The 18,981-nt window shown below is 65.3% G+C and overlaps 2 protein-coding genes across 2 annotated transcripts in view; one reads left to right on the top strand and one right to left on the bottom strand.

Moving 5' to 3' along the window:
• LOC102377683 (dedicator of cytokinesis protein 2-like) overlaps positions 1 to 16,849 on the bottom strand; it is a 117,457-nt gene extending 100,608 nt beyond the window's left edge. The window contains exons 1-17 of the mRNA XM_025191920.1: positions 16,724 to 16,849; positions 13,327 to 13,410; positions 13,169 to 13,209; positions 12,921 to 12,976; positions 11,969 to 12,065; positions 11,626 to 11,774; positions 11,290 to 11,422; positions 11,040 to 11,194; positions 10,468 to 10,549; positions 9,800 to 9,935; positions 6,891 to 6,966; positions 6,583 to 6,662; positions 5,520 to 5,645; positions 3,817 to 3,941; positions 2,639 to 2,737; positions 1,896 to 1,968; positions 601 to 704 (exon numbers count right to left, since the gene is read on the bottom strand). Of these exons, the coding sequence (XP_025047705.1) occupies positions 601 to 704; positions 1,896 to 1,968; positions 2,639 to 2,737; positions 3,817 to 3,941; positions 5,520 to 5,645; positions 6,583 to 6,662; positions 6,891 to 6,966; positions 9,800 to 9,935; positions 10,468 to 10,549; positions 11,040 to 11,194; positions 11,290 to 11,422; positions 11,626 to 11,774; positions 11,969 to 12,065; positions 12,921 to 12,976; positions 13,169 to 13,209; positions 13,327 to 13,410; positions 16,724 to 16,766 (1,659 nt within the window). The 5' untranslated portion in view covers positions 16,767 to 16,849. The remainder of the gene's footprint in view (positions 1 to 600; positions 705 to 1,895; positions 1,969 to 2,638; positions 2,738 to 3,816; positions 3,942 to 5,519; positions 5,646 to 6,582; positions 6,663 to 6,890; positions 6,967 to 9,799; positions 9,936 to 10,467; positions 10,550 to 11,039; positions 11,195 to 11,289; positions 11,423 to 11,625; positions 11,775 to 11,968; positions 12,066 to 12,920; positions 12,977 to 13,168; positions 13,210 to 13,326; positions 13,411 to 16,723) is intronic.
• Positions 16,850 to 18,070: 1,221 nt separating this feature from the next.
• Positions 18,071 to 18,981, top strand: part of DQX1 (DEAQ-box RNA dependent ATPase 1) — a 7,538-nt gene continuing 6,627 nt past the window's right edge. The window contains 1 exon segment of the mRNA XM_025191906.1: positions 18,071 to 18,517. Coding sequence (XP_025047691.1) covers positions 18,071 to 18,517 — 447 coding nt within the window.

The raw sequence follows: 18,981 nt of genomic DNA, 5'->3' as shown, positions 1-18,981 counted from the left end.
GGTGATGCAGGCATGCAGATGGCTAGTGTCTGAACCCACATCCATGCACAGAAAGGGGGCCAGAAAATGAAGTCACATTGTGACAGGGGACCCCCAGCATGCACTGAACCCCCACCCAGGGGCAGAAAGGTCTGGTGGATGCCCGTGGAGACGTGGGCACAGGCTCACACAGAAAGTCTTCGCCCCCTGTATAAGAGGGGGTCACCACGTGTGCAGCCACGGAGCTCCTGGGACAACCCATGCAAAAGCAGGGGCAGGCGTGAGGGTCAAGGGTTAACAAGAAGTGCGCCAAGGGGTCCCGAGCAGAGCGCGCCGGCTGCGCTCGCTGCCCCTCAAGCATGTCCAAGGATCAAGAGCAGAAAGGGGCTGAGGAAAGCCTGGACAAAGGGGGGACGCTGGGAGTTACAGGCAGAGAGCCAAGGGGAAGTGCTGGGAAACATCTGGAAGGGCAGGTCCCTGCTGCCTGCACCCCGAGAGGCTTGACCCCAACTCCCTCGGGCACCTGGCCTTGCACGTCCAAAACTTAGGGAGAGGCCGATTGCGCATCCTCGTGGCCTCCCCTGTTTCCAGCCCCTAGATCCGCCCGGGGCCCACCAGTACCTTGTACAGGATAAGGTCGTGCTCCCCATCATGCAGGGTCGTGCCGTCGGGTCTCATCAGCTTCACAAAGGCCATGGAGAAAACCCTCTCGCTTTTGTCCTTCGCTAGGAGACAAAACCCCAGAGCTAGAGGTCAGTCCTGGACTCAGCCCACAACGTGCACTTCCTCGCCGCGGGGCATCGTCCCAGTGCAAAGTGGCAGATTTTACCCTGCTCTTATTAACGCGTGGCAGCTGGTGGCCGGGCAAAGAGGGGTCTCACATCCACCGGGAGCCTGGGAGATTTGTGCCACGCAGGTCTTTGCAAAGACCAGAGACCACGGGAGGAACCGACAGAAGGAGCCCGGACAGCTCGTTAGCAGACTGGTGGGTGACCAACCGGCTGACGAGGCACAGGCACGGGGACAGGGTTTCAGACCGACCAGCCACACAGCCGTGTCTCCTCATCGCTCCACATCAGACCACCCACCCACATCCCGACCTTCCCATACCCAGGTGAGACCCAGGGACTGACCCCTGCTCTCTGGAGCCCTGCAGCCCTTCCTCGAGGGTCAGCACTTCTGGGAGCTGGATTTTCTGCTGGTTGTCCCCTCGTCTCCTTTCTGCCCCGTGTGTCAGCGTGGGGTTTAAGCCTCCCCCAGAGGTGCTGGGGATGGGCTGGGCTGTGCCGATGCTCCTGCTGGCACCGACCCCGCAGGGTCCTGGTGCAGGGTCTGGTCCCCGCGCTCAGGCTCAGCCCCACGCTGCACGGGGGCAGGAAGGGATTGTCCCCCTGCTCAGACTGGTCCACACTGGGGGGTTTCCTCTTCTCCTGCAGCGGGGGCATGGCCTGGGCCTGGGCTCTCTGCAGCATCCATGCCCCCCCTGGCAGCAGCAGGGAGGTGGCTGCAGCCCCGCTGTGTCCCAGGGGCAGGGGCGGGGGTGATGCCCAGGGATGTCAGGGGTGACTGTGTTGTGCGGCTCCAAGGTCGGGCACGGGGTTTGTCTGGGCTGGTTTGGACGGGGCTGATCCTGCTTCAGGCAGGGCTTCAACTGGATATGACCCCACAGCTCCCTGCCAGCCCCGCGGCTCTGGGACATCTATGATTTCTATGCCCTCTGCCTCCATCATGTGCTACGTCTGTGCAATTCCCATCTCTGTGGCAAGCCCTCGAAACTGCCCTGACCAGAACCACGTGGCAGCGCCGTGCCCTGTCCCTACACACTGGTTTTTCAGCTCTGCAGCCTCGCGCAGGAGAGAGGCTTCTGCCCTGGCCTGCGTCCTCAGCAGAGCCGGATAAGAGCAAGGGAGACTTACAGTCGCTGGAGGAGCGATGCCTGAAGGTGAATCTCAGGTGGGTCCGGTGGACATCCTCAATGGGGACTGCAATCTTGGGGAGAAGACGCTGCATTAGCCAACAGAGAACAGGCGTACCGGCCCAGAGAAGGGGGCAGGGTGAGTGGCCTGCCTACAGGAGCGTAAAGGCAGGCAGCGAGCCAGGGAAGAAGCTGCCCAGATGGTGAAATGCGTTGGCCTGGACATGTAAGTGTGCAAGCATGTCTGCCTGCACATGTGCCCATGCGTGTGCAGCTCTACCTGCATGCATGTGCATCTGGGCACGCATCTGCATGCATGTGTGTGCTTGTGCATTCATGCTCGTATAGGCACATGTACGCACATGAACATGAGTGTGTACACATCTGTACGTCTGTGTACATGTGTATCTCCCATGACCCAGGGGCTCCCTCCACAAGTTGTAGCCAAGCCTGAGTCCCTAGACCCCGCAAGCCCGGTTTCTCTCTCACTCCACAGCCACGAGGCCAAAAGGGAGCGAAGGCAGCGCTGGGCGCTTGTCCAGGAGTACAGAGCAGACTGATAGGGAAGGGCCGGAGCTGGACTCCAGCTCAGCCCATGCTGCAGGCTGGTCTGGAGGAGACTGGCAGAGTTCGGCCATCACAGATCTCTCCCAGAGGACCCAGAAACTCAGCCCATTTGCAGGGGCCTAGTGCTGGATGGTCCCATCCCCGACACTGCCAGCTCATGGGAAAGCTCATACAGACCTTCACTGTCTCCATCCACCGCTGATGCCGCTGCTGGTAATACACCACGGATCGATACTCGCTCGCCGGCTTGTCCCCCGCGCCCTGGTAAATGACGTTCTGGGGGGAGGACAGCGGGGTGGTTGGTTAACATTGGGCTTTTGGCAAGACGTGTCCCAGTTTTCTGGACTCCGAGACGTGCAGAGAGTTGCCCTGTTCTGCACAGACACCAAGCACTGCCCTGACACCACCCCACAACCAGGCTGGGATCCCCACTGCATAGAGGGGCTTGATGCCACCAAGACCGAGCAGGTTTTCCTTCCTCTGCCTCGACCTCTTGGCCAGCTCGGCATGCCTGCCACGGCTGTACTAGCCTGCACTGACTACCCCGACTGGCCTGGCTACAGGAATTAGGAAACTCATTGTAATCACACAGTAGGTTTTGGGTGGTTTACTGTATCAGGTGCAAACACGGCCGTTCCAGAAACCCATGATTTCACACACACACACACACACACACACACACACACACACAAAAGGAGTCAAAATGCTACTGATGGCAGGAAGAAGCGTGATGATGAGCCACAGATGTGCTAATGTAGGAGAAAAGGTGGGTGAACAAGAGGAAGCAGACTGGTAGGCCATGGAGATGCCCAAGGAGTTGGCTCCTGGGGGTCGAGGGAGACTCGCCAAGGCGGTAAGAAGCTTTGTGTAGAGGGAACGACCAGGTACGTCCACGTGGACGCTTGGGCCAGTTCTGCCCTGTTGCTAGAACTGGGGAGAAGGGGATGGGATGAGAAATCTCAGGGGATAAAATAGCATTTAAGACCCATTTTGAAGGTCTCTTTCCAGAGTCTGGTAAGAAGTGAACAGCTAAGGACGCCCCAGCCAGAGATGAGAGAAGAGGAGACGGCTGAGGCTTCCCACGGGGCAACCGTGGCAGAGCTGCCCTCAGGCAAGGCTTGGTGCCAGGGAAAAAATGTAACGCCTCTCAAAAAGAAGGTGTTTTATATTTGTGGGTGTGTTGTATGCCAGAAAATACGGTACAAGACTCTGGAAAAGCCAGGCATCCTTGAGGGAAGTGACCGGGTGTCAAAGGAGAGTCCATCCCAGCTGGCCGGTCAGGTTTAATCCACCAGCTGTTCCTCCCGTCCCCGTGCCCCGATGCCTGCCAGCCCCACAGCTGCGGGCACCCTCACCTGCATCACGGCTCCAGCCTCATCGCAGACACACATGGTCACCTCCACGTTCTTCTGGGTCTTCTTACTGCCCTTGTCGAATTCGCCCTGCACCAGCGTGAGGTAAATGTCGTTCCTGACATCCCCTGGGGAGAACCGCACAGCACAGCCGGTGAGGCTGGGCCTCCACCACCTCCGGCCCTCACGGCCCCTGTGCTCTCCCTTCAGGTGCCGACGGACCGTTCGGGGAAGAACGAACGTGCGCACGTGCCAGAGACTCCCGGGCTTGGAGCCGAGAAGCCCCCCTGGGTCCTACCCACTCAGCCCAGCCCAGCAGCATCAGCCCCTTCCGCACATTTACCTGGTTTTGAAATATGGCAGCATTGCTGCCCTACTCCTCCGCTCTCGGGCCATGACTGAGAGGGGTCCCAATGACCCCTACACCACCCCTCACTCATGCCTGAAGCATAACCTCATGAAGACGTGGGGTGGAAGGGACCCCAGGAAGCCACCTAGTCCAGGCCCCTGCCTGAGGCAGGATCCGGCCTCTCCCAACCATCCAGACAATCCTTACCTAACCTATTGCTGTGACTGCCTGGTCTGAGCCTGAGCGTGGGGGCAAGACCCTCCCGCCAGGACCCCGCGGGGTTGATGCAGCGGGAGCATTGGCCCAGCCCAGCCCCATCCCCAGCCGGGGCTGCAGCAGCACCCGCACCTCTGGGGCGGGGGGCTTAAACACCCCCCGCCCAATGCATGGAGCTGCAGAGGGGGGAAAATATTCCTTCCTGCTGCAATAGCAGATACCAGACACCTCCACGCTGCAGTGCAGCCTGGGGACTCGTCTCACACCCCCAGACCAGGCTCTACCAGGGTGGGTGGCCTGCGTCTCCAGCCCCCCGCCACCTCTTTAGCTGTGGGACCAGAGCGTCTCGAATGGGAAGTGGAGCGGCCTCAGAGTCAGGGACTGCCAGTGCCTGAGACCCCCGGGCCCTGAAGGGCTGGCAGCAGCAGGGACCAGGCGGTCCTGCCCGGGGCCAGAGCTGTGGCCTGAGCTGCCCCAGCCACTGCCCCATGGCAGGGCCCTGCTCAGGCGGCTGCAGAGGACACCGGCTTCCAGCTGAGCAGGAGAAGGGAAGGGAAGGGCAGTTGGCCCACCTGCTGGTAAAACACAGGCACACGCACATGCACATGCACGCACATACACACAAGCACACACTTTCACACACATGCACACACTTGTGAGCACACATGCATGCATGCATGCACACGTACACTTTCACACACTTGCACACACACATACTGCACACACCTGCATGCACACGTGCACTTTCACACACACACAGATGTGCAGGCATGCGCATGCACACACATGCTCACACACACGTACATGTGCACAAGCATGCACACAGACACACACTTGCACGCATACATGCATGTACACTTTCACACACACATGCACTTTCACGCATACAGACATGCGCGCACACATACTTTCACACACACACGTGTGTGCATACCCGCTATCCCTCCTAGAAGCCCGGCACTGGAAGGACGCGAGCAGTAGATGCTCAGTCAGGCCAGGGACGGACAGCAGGCAATGCCTCCAGCTTGGCGCAGTGACTCCCAGCAAGATGCCATGAAGCGTCCAAGGAGGACGGGGCCGCGCGCAGAGGGGCCTTGGGGTCACCACTGCCACCTCGGCCCAAGCTGCCTTCTCCGCTCACCTGGCATGATGATCTCTGGGAAGCCCAGCTTGCGGGCCACGACCGTGTGGCGGTCCACCAGGTGAGGATGGTCCTTCCGCACCTGCGTCAGGTCCCCCCACAGCATCTTCAGGGACACCCAGAACCCTGGAGTGGGGAGAGAGCCGGGTGGGGACAGGGATGGACCCAGGGGAGCTCAGCCAGAGGCCTGGGTTCCCAGCCTGGCATCCCCTTGTGCAGTCCGGGGGCGTGCAGGCCTGTTGCACACGCACGAGAGCTGGCCTGGACAGGCCATCCTGCCACGGCAGAAAGCAGCCGCACAAGCTGAATCCTTGTAGCACCCAAAGGAGGGAGACGCCTCCACCTCCCAGCCAGGGCAGACAGCTGGATTCCTCCAAGCCAGTTCTCCGATGCCTTCCCAAGCTCGTATGACCTGGTACCATGTTCCCCCACCCCTTGCTGGGAATCCCCTCCCTCCCCTCCTCCGGGTGAGGACCCAGCCGCTAGTGCGGGGCTGGTCACCCTCAGGCTGGAGCCCTGTAACCCAGCTCTGAGGCTGCAGATGAAGATGATGGTGCAGCGCAGCAACTTGCCTTCTCCGTGGCCCAGGCCACTACAAGCACAACAGGCCCACGCTCCAGGGCTTCACAGGCTCATTTAAGGCATTGGTCCTAATAGTGGTGGCAATTAACAGCTAAAGCCCCTGCAGAGACCAAATACTGATCTCTGAACCACCGTGAAGCTGTACTGCTCTGGGCCAATGCACTTTGCGAAGCCAGGATGGAGCCTGGGAGAGACGGGGCAGGACGACCTCCCAGAGGCGGTCAGGTAGATCCCGGGTGCGTGCCCCAGGGAAGCACCGCTCAGCCTTCCCTTTCCGCTGCAAGCATCTCTCAAAAGTCAAATGCCCACATCCCTGGTCCTTGAGTCTAGCCCTGGGGAAGAAAACCCTGCCCCAGAGTCTGGACACCTTCCCTGAGTCCAGGCGCTCCATTAAGCCCTTTGCTATTGCATCTGCACAGAAGGCAGAAGACGGCGCGGCGAGGGGCACAGGCAGGTGGGAAGCGCCCCGGGCCGCCTGTACCTTGGCCTTTGTGGTTGATCTCCTTCCCCTCCACCGCTTTCTTGACCAGGCTGTGAAGGAAATCGTTCTCCGCTGCCACCCTGAAAAAAGCAGGAGTGCTGGGGGGGGTCTCAGCTCCTTCCGGAGAGAGAGGACCGGAGCCGGGACAGGGCAGGCGGGGAGCCAGCTGACGGGGTTACTAGACCAACTAAATAGTTGGAAAAAGTTGTTCTTTGCAAGCTTTTGGGCACAAACACCCTTCTCCAGGCACAGGGAGAGTCTGCCGGTGTGTCTGCCCATGTCCCTACACCCAACAGCGCTTTACTCACAGGTGCACAGGAATGAAGTGCTGCTTGTCCTCGTCACTCTCGCATTTCCCCTTGATGATATCTGTGATGTCCATCGCTGCAAGAGACAAGAGGCAGGACACGATGGCAAGAGCTGCCACACACAGGCAGGCTGCGATGCCCTTACATGCCTAGCGCCTGCATTTAATGCTGCTGGAGGGTTGGAGGACCGGTGCAGCCACGACGGTCCAGGATATCTTTGGGTGAAACCCAGGAAGAGATATCACGCAGAGAAACCCGTGCCTGTGGCGCTGCCGCCCTTGCTGGGTCAGAACGGGAGAAGGACCGTGCTGGAGAAGGGCCTGGGCGTTACGGCTGTCCATGAGCTGAACAGGAGCCAGCGTGTGCTCTCGCTGCAGAAAGGGCCAGCTGCACGAGGGGGCTGTACGGCGCGCAGGGAAGCGGCCGGACTGTCGGGCTCAGAGGGTAGTAGTCAATGGCTCGATGTCTCGTTGGCGACCGGCATGAAGCAGAGCGCCCCGGGGAAAGGAGGGACGTCCTGACGAGCACTGGAGCAAGCTCCCAGATGTGGCGGAGACTCCACCGCTGGAGGCTCCCAGGAGCAGGTTGCACAGCCCTGGGCTGGGCCGGATGAGTCAGGCCTGATCCTGCCTGGAGCAGGGGCTGGGCTAGACGTGACCTTGTGAAATCCCTGTTTAGCCCTATGACCGCTAGTAAAAGGACCTACAAAGAGCCGGGCTCCCAGATGAAGGTGGGGTGGAGGGTGAGGTGATGAGCATGGGAAGGGGTGGCAGAAAGAGGAAACATGGAAAACTCTGACTGAATTCCAGGAAAACCTTCCTGGCTGGAGAACCGCGCCCCAGACGGAGCGAAAGGGCTGGCCCCCGGCTCGGTCCGTTCCCAAGGGGCCTGCATTAGGGAAGGGCTGGAAGAAGGGAGCAGCTGCCCCAGCCCCGCGGCACCAGGAGCATCGCCCAGGTCCCAACAGATCGCAGACGGCAAGGCCGGGGGGGGCAGAGATCTTCACCCCTCCAGCCTCCCGCATCGCGCGGACCAGAGTTTCCATCTGCCCTCACTCCCTGTCTAAAACGAGCTGCAAGCACGTCAGAAACGCGCCCCACCGAGTCGCACGGGCTCGGCCACGTGCTTGTGCAACGGAGACACGTCCGACAAGCTGCTGCAGCTCAAGCCAAAGATCCCGAAAGAGCCAGAGAAGCCTTTCCCTTGACTGCGGCGTTGCAAAGAAAGGCCGGGTCCTGGTTCCTCAGCGGCTGTCTAGAGGATATCCTCCCCCTGCCCCCCTGTGCCATCCCCACACAGACCCCCCCCGCCGCCTGCCCCAGGCTTGAAACCCCCTGACAAAAGGGGAGAAGGGGGAACCAGCACAGCCCAGATGCCTGGGACCCCCCAGAGCAGAGCACGGGCATCGCTGCGCCTGGATCACCCCCCAGCGCCCGTCCAGCCTCTCCTTGCACCCTCCAGTGAGTCCCCGTCCCCCCAGGCTGCCCCGCCGGGTGTCCCTCCCACGGCCGTGCTGCCTGGACAGGGACTCTCCAACCTAAACCTGCTTTGCTGCAACTCCCAGCCATCCTCCGCGCCCTCCTCTCGGCAGCAGGAGGGACCGGGCGCTTTCCCTCGTCTCTCTGGCAGCCCTTCAGGGATTTGCAGACTGCTGCCACGTCCCCCCTTAAGCACTTTCTCTGCCAGCTGAACCTGCCCAGCTCCAGCCTCTCCTCAGGACCTGCCTTCCAAGTCCATTGCTGCCTCTGGACCCTCTCCAACTTCTCCACGGCCTTTTAAAAACGTGGAGCCCAGAGGGGCACGCAGCGCCCAGCTGTGGCCTGAGCAGTGCTGACCAAGGTGAAATCACCTCCCCATTCTCCCGCTGCACGGGCTGCCCCGTCCTCCTCTCAGCATGCGTCTCCTGTCTCCAAACCCTGCGCTCGGTGCCTCCCGCCCCGGTCTCGCCGGCCGCCGCAGATGCAGCGAGCAGCCGCTCTCTGCCCTGCTCGGAACCGGGGAGCTACAGATCGTCTCTCAAGCAAGTTTGAAACCTTTAAGCAACTTTGTCTAGGCAGCGAGTCCTGCATTTTGTCAGCAACCGGCGCGGCAGCATCCCCTACGCTGCCCGGGGGTGCCCGGTCTCGCAGGTGATCTCTGCAGGCTACCAAGAGGCCCAGGGCTCGTCTCTGCTTCCACCGCAGGCTTCTCCCCCGGCCCCAGCGGCCGAGGGGTTTCCAAGCGCCAAGCCACAGGATCGACAGCCCCGGGCAGAGCAGGAGCCAAGAGAGCCAGCCTGGCCGCTCCCCGCCAGGCTCTGCTCCAAGCACAATTACCAGTTGTCACTCAATAATTCACCTTGTAATTACTGGTGCTGGAGGTCCCAGCCCTGGCTAATTAGCCGATTAGAATCAATAATTTCCTACCAGGTCCAATTTGCTGAGGATCGATACCTTGGCTGAGCATCTGTCAGGGGCAGAGCAGGGCCGCGCGGGGAGGGCAGCTCGATCCGGGGTAAGGGCTGCGCGCCTGATGCATTGCCCTCTGCCCCTGAATGGGCTGGAAAAGCCCTTTCCTACCAACTCCGGCCCCTCCTGAACCCCAGGGGAGGGGATGCAAGCTGGGAAGGGGCTGCAGCCTGCTCCGACTGAGCTGCGCTGCGCCGCGGGATTTCCCCTTCCTCCGCAGCGGGGCTGGGGTCTCTGCAGCACCCACGACTCCCCCGGCAGCAGCAGGACGTTGGCAGCCGCGGCCCCCCTGTATCCTGGGGACAGGGGCGGGGGCAATGCCCGGGGCTGTGTCGGGGGCGACTGTGTCGTGTTGGTAGGACACGGGGTTTGTCTGGGCTGGTTTGGACGGGGCCGATCCTGCCTCAGACCGGACTGGACTGGATGTGGCCCCGCAGCCCCTCCCTGCAAGGCCCAGCTCACCCGAGACGCCGAAGGGCCGCCGCAAACCCGTGCTCAGCTTGCGCGTGTGCACGTCCCGCAGGTCCATGCGTCCCACCCGGATGATCTGACACACCAGGAAGAGCTTCTCGCGCTTCAGGTCCTTGCTGCCCAGGTCCTGGGGAGGGAGAGATGGGCTCGGGGGGGGGGCTCCCGGGCATGGGCGCCCCCCCCTGGGGCCAAGCCAGCACGGGGGGTGGCACAACCACACTGGCCCAGGGCAGGGGCTCCCCGGGGCTCCCAGTGGCCCTGTGCAGGTGTCTGGGCACAGCTCAGCGCAGCCGGGGCACCTCGCCCACCCGAGCACAGCAACGGGCCCCCTCAGACATCTCCAGCTCCACCCTGGGGTGCTGCACGTGGCCAAGCCTCGGTGATCCCCGCCCAGCTTTGGCACCCTGGGCGATGCTCCGAGCCAGCAGCAAGCGCCGCCAGCAGACGGGGTCAGACTCAGCTCGCAAGGACGAGGCCTTGTCTTCCCCTGCCCGGGCTGGGAGGAGCAGGGGACCCCCGCGCAAGCAGAGGGGCCCCTCCTGGAGCGCGCGCGGGGGCTCGTTTGGTAACGAGGGGTGCCCGGGGGCTGGTGTCTCGGGCTTGGGGGAGCAGAAGGAGGCAGCGATGGATCGGGCAGCGGGAACAGGCCAGGAGCTCACCGTGAAGACGGCCTTGAGGTTGTTGAGCAGCTCGATGTCCTGGGGGACCCCGGTGCTGGCCCAACGGATCAGGTAGTTCTCGCTGCCGGGGAACAGGGAGCGTCAGGACGCACGGGGCCCACCCCTGCCGGGGCCCACGGTGTCACGCGCACTGGGGCGCACCCCTGCCCGCAGCCGCATCCCCCGCCCCAGGACGGTCAGTGCCTGGCTGCAGCCCGAGCCCCCAAGGAGGGCTCCCACAACCGTCCCACAACACCCTGAGCCCAGAAGCGGGGCCGTCGGAGCCCAGCGTGCTGCACGCGAGAGCAGGGGGCTGCAGGGCACCGGCCTCCGAGGGTGCGGGGTGGATGCCCCCGACCACCGCCAGCACCCGCACCCAGGCAGCGCATGAAGGCAGATGCCCAGCAGTGCCCTCACCAGTCTGGTGCAGCGCACGAGGGCACAGACACGCGGGGCAAGAGGTTTCTCAGCACCACCAGGAGCTGCGGCCAGAGCCAGGAGCGTGGGGACGAGGTGCTGGGACCAGGGCAGGGGCTGGTGACCCCAGGACCACGGGCGTGCCCAGCGGGTACCTGATCACGCGCTGCTCTGCGGGGTCGTAGAGCGCCATGAAGAGCTGCGCCTCCTCCCCAATGTTGCAGACGAAGTTGCGGACGCAGAGGTAGAGGCTGTGGCAGGGCGCGGAGGCCAGGCGGGTGCTGAGGCCCAGCTCGCCGTGCTGGGAGCTCTGGGGAGGGCGGCAGGTCAGATTGCCCCGGTACCCTGGGCCAGGGAGCCTGGACCGGGGCTGGGGCTGGGGCTGGGGTTGGGGCAGGCTCTCACCATCTCCTGGATGCGCTCGCTGATGAGGCTCGTGGCCCGCTTGTGGGCCTGGAAGAGGCTGATGATGCTGGTCCTGTCGGGGTCCAGGATGTTCTCGTCCTTGTCCCGCACGACCAGGTCCAGCTCCAGGATCCTGCGGAGGCCACATGGCTATGGCAGCCCCCAGGGCCCAGCCACCCCCAGACCCCCCCCCGCTTGGCCCAGCATCCAGCCCTCTCCCCTGCCTCGCGGGGCAGCTCCCCCGGGCCTGCCGGGTGCCGCGGGTCACCCCTGCTGCCGACCTCGGGCCCTCGCTCTGGCCGTGCAGCCCGCCCTGCCCGCAGCTCCCGTGCTCACTTGTTGCCGTAGTCGATCTTGCTGGTCACCTCCTTCTTGAGCTCCAGGAGCTCGTCCTTGGGCAGCGTCCCTGAGAGCAGCTGCGAGCGCCGCTCCATCAGCTCGCACATCATCCTCCGCACCTGCTTGTAGTGCTCCTTCTGCCCTGCCTGCAGCACAGCGGGCGTGGGCACGTGCCCCCGCCGGCCCCGGTCCCCGCGGCAGGGCACCGCCAGCCCTCGCCCTGTCCCGCCAGGGTCCCAATCCTCGCCCAGCCCGCCCTGGGCAGCCAGTGCCCGCGGCTCCTGCAGACCCCTCCCGTGGGGGCTGCGTTCCCAGGAGCTCCCCCCGCCCCGGCGCTCACCACGTAGAGCTGCTTCCAGATGGTGGCCCACTCCCGCAGCGTGGTGGTGATCTCCTGCACCAGCGGCATCTCCGACGGCACCACCGTCTCCTCTGCCCTGCGGGGGGGGACCGCCGGTAAGCTGGGGCAGGGGGGCACTGACAGACCCCCCCAGGGTGGATCCGGGGCAGCGCTGCATTTGCACCCCTTTGAATTCCCGCTCCTTAAAACCAGCCGCCCAGGAGGGGCAGCTGCACTTCTGCTCCAGTCAGGCTGATGGGGCCGGCTGACTTCCTGCTAATCTCTCCACTCCGCGGGTGTGAACGACCCCTCTCCTTGTCCTCCCCTATTCTAGCTAGCCTTCCTTCTGCAACGTTGCCCCATGCCCGGCCGTGTCTCTCTCCTCTTTCAGCCCTGCAGACCATCTGCAGCTCCGACTAAAACACTGAACTCGGGTGCAGTCACGCGAGCTCAGGTGCAAACAGGACTGACGGAGGCACGGGAGGTGCTGGCAAGGGGCTAAAGAAGCCTCCATCTTTTTTGAGAAAACTAAATGAGACGCGTCTGCTTGTCTCTGACGGCTGCAGGCCCAGCAGCGCAATCACTTGGGACGGCTGAGGCTGTTTTGTGCCTCTCACATTGGGGTTGCTGAATCTCGTATGTAACCCAGCAAAGCAACGCGTGTTTCCAGAGCGCGGCTGGGTCTGGCTTTGTCCTTGCACAGCCTAACAAAGCAGGAGGCCCGTCCTGTACCAGCACGGCTCCTGGTCTCTGTCTGGCTGGGCCACGTTGGCAGTGCGTGCGACTGCGCCCCACCCCACACCCCCTGCTCAAACCCCTATGTCTCCCCGGGGGACCACGCACCCACCCCCCCACCCAGGCATCGATGGCCCCATGGCCAGGGGCGGGCGAGAAGCCTCCCGATGGCCCACAGCACTTGGCGGCACCCGCACGCGGCCGGCCCGGTACCTACCCCCTCCGTTCCACATAGGCGCTCTTGAGGTGGATGAGCGAGACCGGGAAGATGCCCTGTGGAGAGGAGGGGCCATCAGCACAGCTGCCCTGCAAGGGGCACGGAGGGAGCTTCTCTCCAGGCCCCGTGTGTCGGCGCCTGCCCCGGCCCTTGGGGGTGGCCGCACTGCTCAGGACACCAAAGACCCCGGGCAGGACAGGAGCACGATGCCGGGGGGCCAACCCACATGGCGAAAGCAGCACCCTTACCTGGGCAGCCCGGTTCCTGAGCGAATACCCTCGGTACCAGCCTGGAAGGGAGACAGGCAGTGAGAGATGGGCCTGGCCCCTCCGTGCCCAGCAGGAGACTGCACGTGGCGGCTCCGGGCAGGGGCTGCCTGGGGCTGCGCCCCCCGCCCCGCACTCACCCTCCGACACCTGCAGGATGTGCACGGCCTCCCCGATCTGCAGCGGCAGGTGATGCGCGTTGGAGCCCGGGAAGTTCCACACGGCTGAAGGGGAAAGCACGGCCCGGCCGGGCGTGAGGCTGCGCCCGGCTCCCCGTGCCCACAGCACGCCCGGCTCCTGCCTGCAGACCCCGCGCTGGGGACAGACCCGCTCCCTGCGGCCGGGGGGCTGCCCAGCTTACACAGGCTCTTCCCCATGCGCCACCCCACGCCCCAAGCCCCCGGGGTCACTGCTGCCGTGACTCCTGGCCCCCGGGTGCCGTTCCCTGCGGGCACAGCCACGAGCTGCCCACCCCGCTGCGGGGCTGTGACCCCGAGCTAAGCCGGACCCCTCCAGTCCGTGCAGGCGGGAGTCGGCCTCGGCACGGAGGTCCCCGCTCGGGGCCTGAGAGGCTCTGGGTGACGTGGAGCAGAGCCGTCCCAGGGGACCCAGGGTTGGCCCCACGGCTGCCACGTGGAAGGCACGGTGAGGTCTGACACGGAGGACAGGAGCCAGGCCAAGCCCGGGTCAAGCTGCAAAGGCGAGCTCAGCAGCCCTGGAGCCGGCAAGGATGGCTGTGCCTGATTACGATGGAGCCGGTGGCCACTCGCTGTTGAAGCGCCAGGCGGGCCACGGCAGCGGGAGAGGGACGGGCAGCGCGGGAGGGTGGCGATGGCAGGGGCACAAGATGGACATGCGGGTGTGGAGGAGAAACTGCCTCCAGGCTGGCCCCAGTCCAGGGGTCGGTAACACACGCGGCCTGCCGGGGTGCACAGGCCGCCGGTGCAGATGGGACCCCGACCTGCGTTCCCCCCGTGCTCTGCTCCGCTCAGCCACAGCCCGGCCCCACCCGCAGGCCCCTGAGCCACGCGCGACCCAGGACTGGCTCTCCACCACGGTGCGTGTCGGGGCGGAGGGCCACGGCCCTCGCCTGTGGGAACCCGCAGGGGCCAGCTCCCAGGCGCGGAGCAGCGAGCGAGAAGAAAGCAGGAACAGAGACACCGCACGAGGCCAGGGCAGGCGCGGAGCGAGCAAGGCGCTTCCTGCTTGGCCGCAGCCGCCTGAGGAAGGGCTCGGAGACCAGGGGCTATTTCTGTCTATCTCCGCACCCGATCAGCGCCGACAACACCCCATCCGGCAGCTGCAGCACCCAGCCCCCCCGTGCCTTGCATCCACCCCACGCTGCCCACGGCCCGAGCCGGCCTGGGTGCTGCAGCCAGCCTGAGGGGCACAGCAGCCTGGGGCAAGGCTGGGACTCGGGGCAGGGCACAGGGACCTGGCACAGCCCCAGTGCTGCAGGGCAGCCCCAGTGCATTGTGGGACAGGGGTGGCTGGGACAGTGCTGCCCAGGTGCACTGTGGGGCTAGGGTGGTGGGTGCACCTCTGCCCGGGTGCACAGTGGGAGCAGGCCAGTACTGCCCCAGGTGCATTGTGGGATGGGGTGGTTGAGGCAGTGCTGCCCAGGTGCGTTGTGGCGTCAGGGTGGTGGGTGCACCTCTGCCCAGGTGCACAGTGGGAGCAGGGCAGTACTGCCCAGGTGCATTGTGGGAGGGGGTGGCTGGGGTAGTGCAGCCCAGGTGCATTGTGGGAGGGGGTGGCTGGGGTAGTGCAGCCCAGGTGCATTGTGGGAGGGGGTGGCTGGGGTAGTGCAGCCCAGGTGCATTGTGGGAGGGGGTGGCTGGGGTAGTGCAGCCCAGGTGCATTGTGGGAGGGGGTGGCTGGGGTAGTGCAGCCCAGGTGCATTGTGGGAGGGGGTGGCTGGGGTAGTGCAGCCCAGGTGCATTGTGGGAGGGGGTGGCTGGGGTAGTGCAGCCCAGGTGCATTGTGGGAGGGGGTGGCTGGGGTAGTGCAGCCCAGGTGCATTGTGGGAGGGGGTGGCTGGGGTAGTGCAGCCCAGGTGCATTGTGGGAGGGGGTGGCTGGGGTAGTGCAGCCCAGGTGCATTGTGGGAGGGGGTGGCTGGGGTAGTGCAGCCCAGGTGCATTGTGGGAGGGGGTGGCTGGGGTAGTGCAGCCCAGGTGCATTGTGGGAGGGGGTGGCTGGGGTAGTGCAGCCCAGGTGCATTGTGGGAGGGGGTGGCTGGGGTAGTGCAGCCCAGGTGCATTGTGGGAGGGGGTGGCTGGGGTAGTGCAGCCCAGGTGCATTGTGGGAGGGGGTGGCTGGGGTAGTGCAGCCCAGGTGCATTGTGGGAGGGGGTGGCTGGGGTAGTGCAGCCCAGGTGCATTGTGGGAGGGGGTGGCTGGGGTAGTGCAGCCCAGGTGCATTGTGGGAGGGGGTGGCTGGGGTAGTGCAGCCCAGGTGCATTGTGGGAGGGGGTGGCTGGGGTAGTGCAGCCCAGGTGCATTGTGGGAGGGGAGTGGTGGGTGCATGGTAGGCGGGGTGCCTGGCCCAGCACTGTCCAGGTGCATTGTGGGAGGGGGTGGCTGGGGTAGTGCAGCCCAGGTGCATTGTGGGAGGGGGGTGGTGGGTGCATGGTAGGTTTGGGGTGCCTGGACCAGCTCTGTCCAGGTGCATTGTGGGAGCAGGGTGGGGATGCACCACAGTGGGAGCAAGGCAGCATTGCCCAGGTGCATTCTGGGAGTGGGGTGCTGGGTGCAGCGCTGCCCAAAGCAGGCCCTGCTCCCCGGGCCCGTGGCTGTGGACAGTGCAGTGTCTGCGCTCTAGAGCACGGCGCCCGCATGACCGCGCCCCTGCAACCGCGGGGCTCAGCTTCCTCATTTGCAACGGCAGGAAAACACTCCCCCCACCGGCTCCTCGGGAGCCCCCGGGAGACGTGCCTGCCTCTGCAGAGTATGTGGGGAGAGCAGTGCCCGGCGCATGGGGCTGGACCGCGCCACCCCACCGCAGCCCCCTCTGGCCCCGGGGCCGAGGGCAGCCAGGCAGGGCCAGCTGGCCCCCGGGGCTGCGTGGGGTCACGGAGCTGCAGGGCACAGGCTGGAGCCGAGGACCCTGCAGCTCACTCAGCACCCCAGGCCCCAGCCCCGAGCAAACAAGGTCACTACCAGCCCTGCCAGAGCAAAGCAGGCAGTAGGGATCATGACAAGGCCAGGGTGCCGCCACCCGGACCCGCGGCTGCCCTGCTCCTGCACCCAGAGGAGCCCTGCCAGAGCGCAGCTCCCTCACCCCATCCTGGCCCTGGCTCCCCAGGGCCGGCACCCTGCAGCCAGCGCCCCTCCGAACCCACACAGCACCGCTGGACGGGGCTCAGGCCCCGACGGCCCCGGGCACCCGGCTCCCTGCCCCACCCCACTCCACCCCACCCAGCCCCACCCCACCCTGCCCAGCACAGGAGCTCCACTCCAGCCGCGTGCCCAGCAGCCCAGCTGCACCACGCCTTGCGCCCCTCCCCGGCTGCCGGCGCAGCCCCCGGCCCACTCACCGATGCCATACTTCTCCTCCTTGGTGGGCAGCCAGGGGCCCATCTCCGGCGGGCACGGAGCAGCAAGTGCCCAGCTGCAAGTTCCTCCCCGCGCTCCAGTCGCCTACGTCACCGGCTTGTGCAAACCTCACCGGGCCACTTCCTCAATGCGTAGCTGGGCCCCAGCACTGAGCACCCTCCGCCCCACCTGGCGGGGAGAGCGGCCCGGGCCTCCAGGCTGGGGGGGTTGCCAGACCCTCCCCATGGCCTGGGTGCAGTGCAGGTGGGCATGGGGCTCCCACCCACTGGCCCCCTCCCATGCCACGAGTGACAGAGGCCTGGTGCCTTCCCATGTGCTGCTGCTTCCCAGGTCGGGGGCAGCTGCACGGCCCCCCAGCCCCAATGAGCTGCCCCAGGAGGGCCCCAGCCCAGCCCAGCCCTAGCACCAAGCAGGGATGGAGCTCAGGCCCCAGGGCCGCATGGGCGATGCTGCGCCGTGTGCTGCTCACCTGCCCTGCGAGGACAGCACAGGGGCTGCGAGCAGCCGGACGGACCACACGAGACTCATTGCTGCACCCGCGGGCACCTGCCAGGCTGCAGGGAGCCAAGGCCCCAGGGGACGCCCAGGTGAGGCAGTGCCACGGGGATGTGGCCGGGGAGGCAGCTACTGGGGCAGCGCGTGGGGCTCGGGGTATCCAGGGGAGCCGCGAGGTCACAGGGGACCACAAACACCAGCCGGACCTGCACAAGCCAGGGCCCGGAGCCAGCCGCTGCCTCAGGGCCTGGGAGCCCCAGATGAGGCCTCTCCGGGCTCCCAGCCAGCCAGGCCTGGCCCTCGCGCCTGCCTCCCCACCAGGCACTGCGGCCCCCTCACCCCTGGCCGCCGTGGAGCAGCTAAAGCCCCAGGCAAAGGTGGAGCAGCTTGGAAAGCAGAGCCCAGGGGAGATGTGGTATGCAAATGAGCTAATGCATATTCATGGTTATGCCAACTGAGCCAGCGAGCGCTCTGGCCCTGCAGCTCCGGCGCTGGTGCCACAGCACCACCTCCCGGCACTGGGATGAACCGGCCCTGGATGCCGCCAGGTGCCCACCGCGGGCAATGCCGGGGTGGGCTCCCGGGGCTGGGGCACAGCCTGGCGGGCATCCTGGCAGCGCGGGGGCGGGAGCAGTGCAGGACCCAGCGCCCATCAGCCCTCCCAGGGGCAACAGGCCTGGTCGCTGCACGCGGATCTGGGGGTGGTGCCAGGACCAGGTCAGTCCTGGACATGTCTGGGGGGGGTTTGGATGGGCCTGATCCTGCCTGGAGCTGGGCCAGCTGTGACCCCCAGGCCCGGCCCACCCAACTGTGCTGCAATCAGGGAGCTCCCGATGCCTGCGCCCAAGCCGCTGACACGTGCTAACCCCAGCCCCGGCCCACGACAGGCCCTGGGGACCCGCGAGGCCTGGTGCCACTTGGGCATCAACCCACTTCGTTTTCCTTCACCCCATGGCCCAAGGTCACTGGCGAGCCTGTGCCGTGGGAGCGGGACTAACGCCTTCGCTAGGTGCAGGCGGATCGCGTCCGCTGCGGTCTCCACGTCCAACCCTCTGGCTCGAGGCACTGACGGACCCCAGCGGCTTGTGCAAGCCCGACAGCCCAGGGTGGCGGCCGCGCGGGGCCCTGGGGACACGCCGGCAGCGTGTCCTGACAGCGCAGATGCGCGCGATGCTGAGGCTCGGCTTCGAAACAGCAAGGACAGCATTTTCCTCCCACTTCCTGTGCCCCGGCCTGGGGGCTGCCGAGTCCTCGGCCTTGCCCGCGTCCGCCTGGTCCAGGTGAGGAGCGGGGACCTCGCCAGGGCTCTGGGAACGACCCGGACCCCAGCGATGACGATCTGATCTGCCTTTAGTTGGACGGATGGACAAATGGCTGGAGCGAGGTCTCGCTCAGGGGGCAAACGCTGACCGAGGCGGGGAGCTTGAGAAGGCCGGGGCCAAGGAGCTTGGGGTGCAGGGCTTCTGCGTGTCAGCGGTGCAGAAGCAGCTGCAGTTGGTGCCAAATAAGTAGAGAGTCCTGGGGGGTGGGGGGCTGGCAACCCGCGTGGCTCCACCAGAAGTGGCCGGAGCAGGAGCGCTGCAGAGACCAGGACCGGTCAGCAAAGGAGGCGCCAGGCCGGGTCTGCCCGGCTCCGGGGCGGCCGAGGGCTCAGCTCCACCCAGCCCAGGCAGGATGCGGCCCCGCAGCCCCCGTTCGAGGCACTGAGCCGGTCACCAGGGATGGAGGCCACCGACCCCCGCCC

This window comes from Alligator sinensis, unplaced genomic scaffold, assembly GCF_000455745.1.
Source record: "Alligator sinensis unplaced genomic scaffold, ASM45574v1 scaffold1334_1, whole genome shotgun sequence".
Classification (NCBI taxonomy): domain Eukaryota; kingdom Metazoa; phylum Chordata; order Crocodylia; family Alligatoridae; genus Alligator; species Alligator sinensis.
The sequence above is the reverse complement of the archived record's forward strand: the minus strand, read 5'-3'. Positions and strand labels throughout refer to the sequence as shown.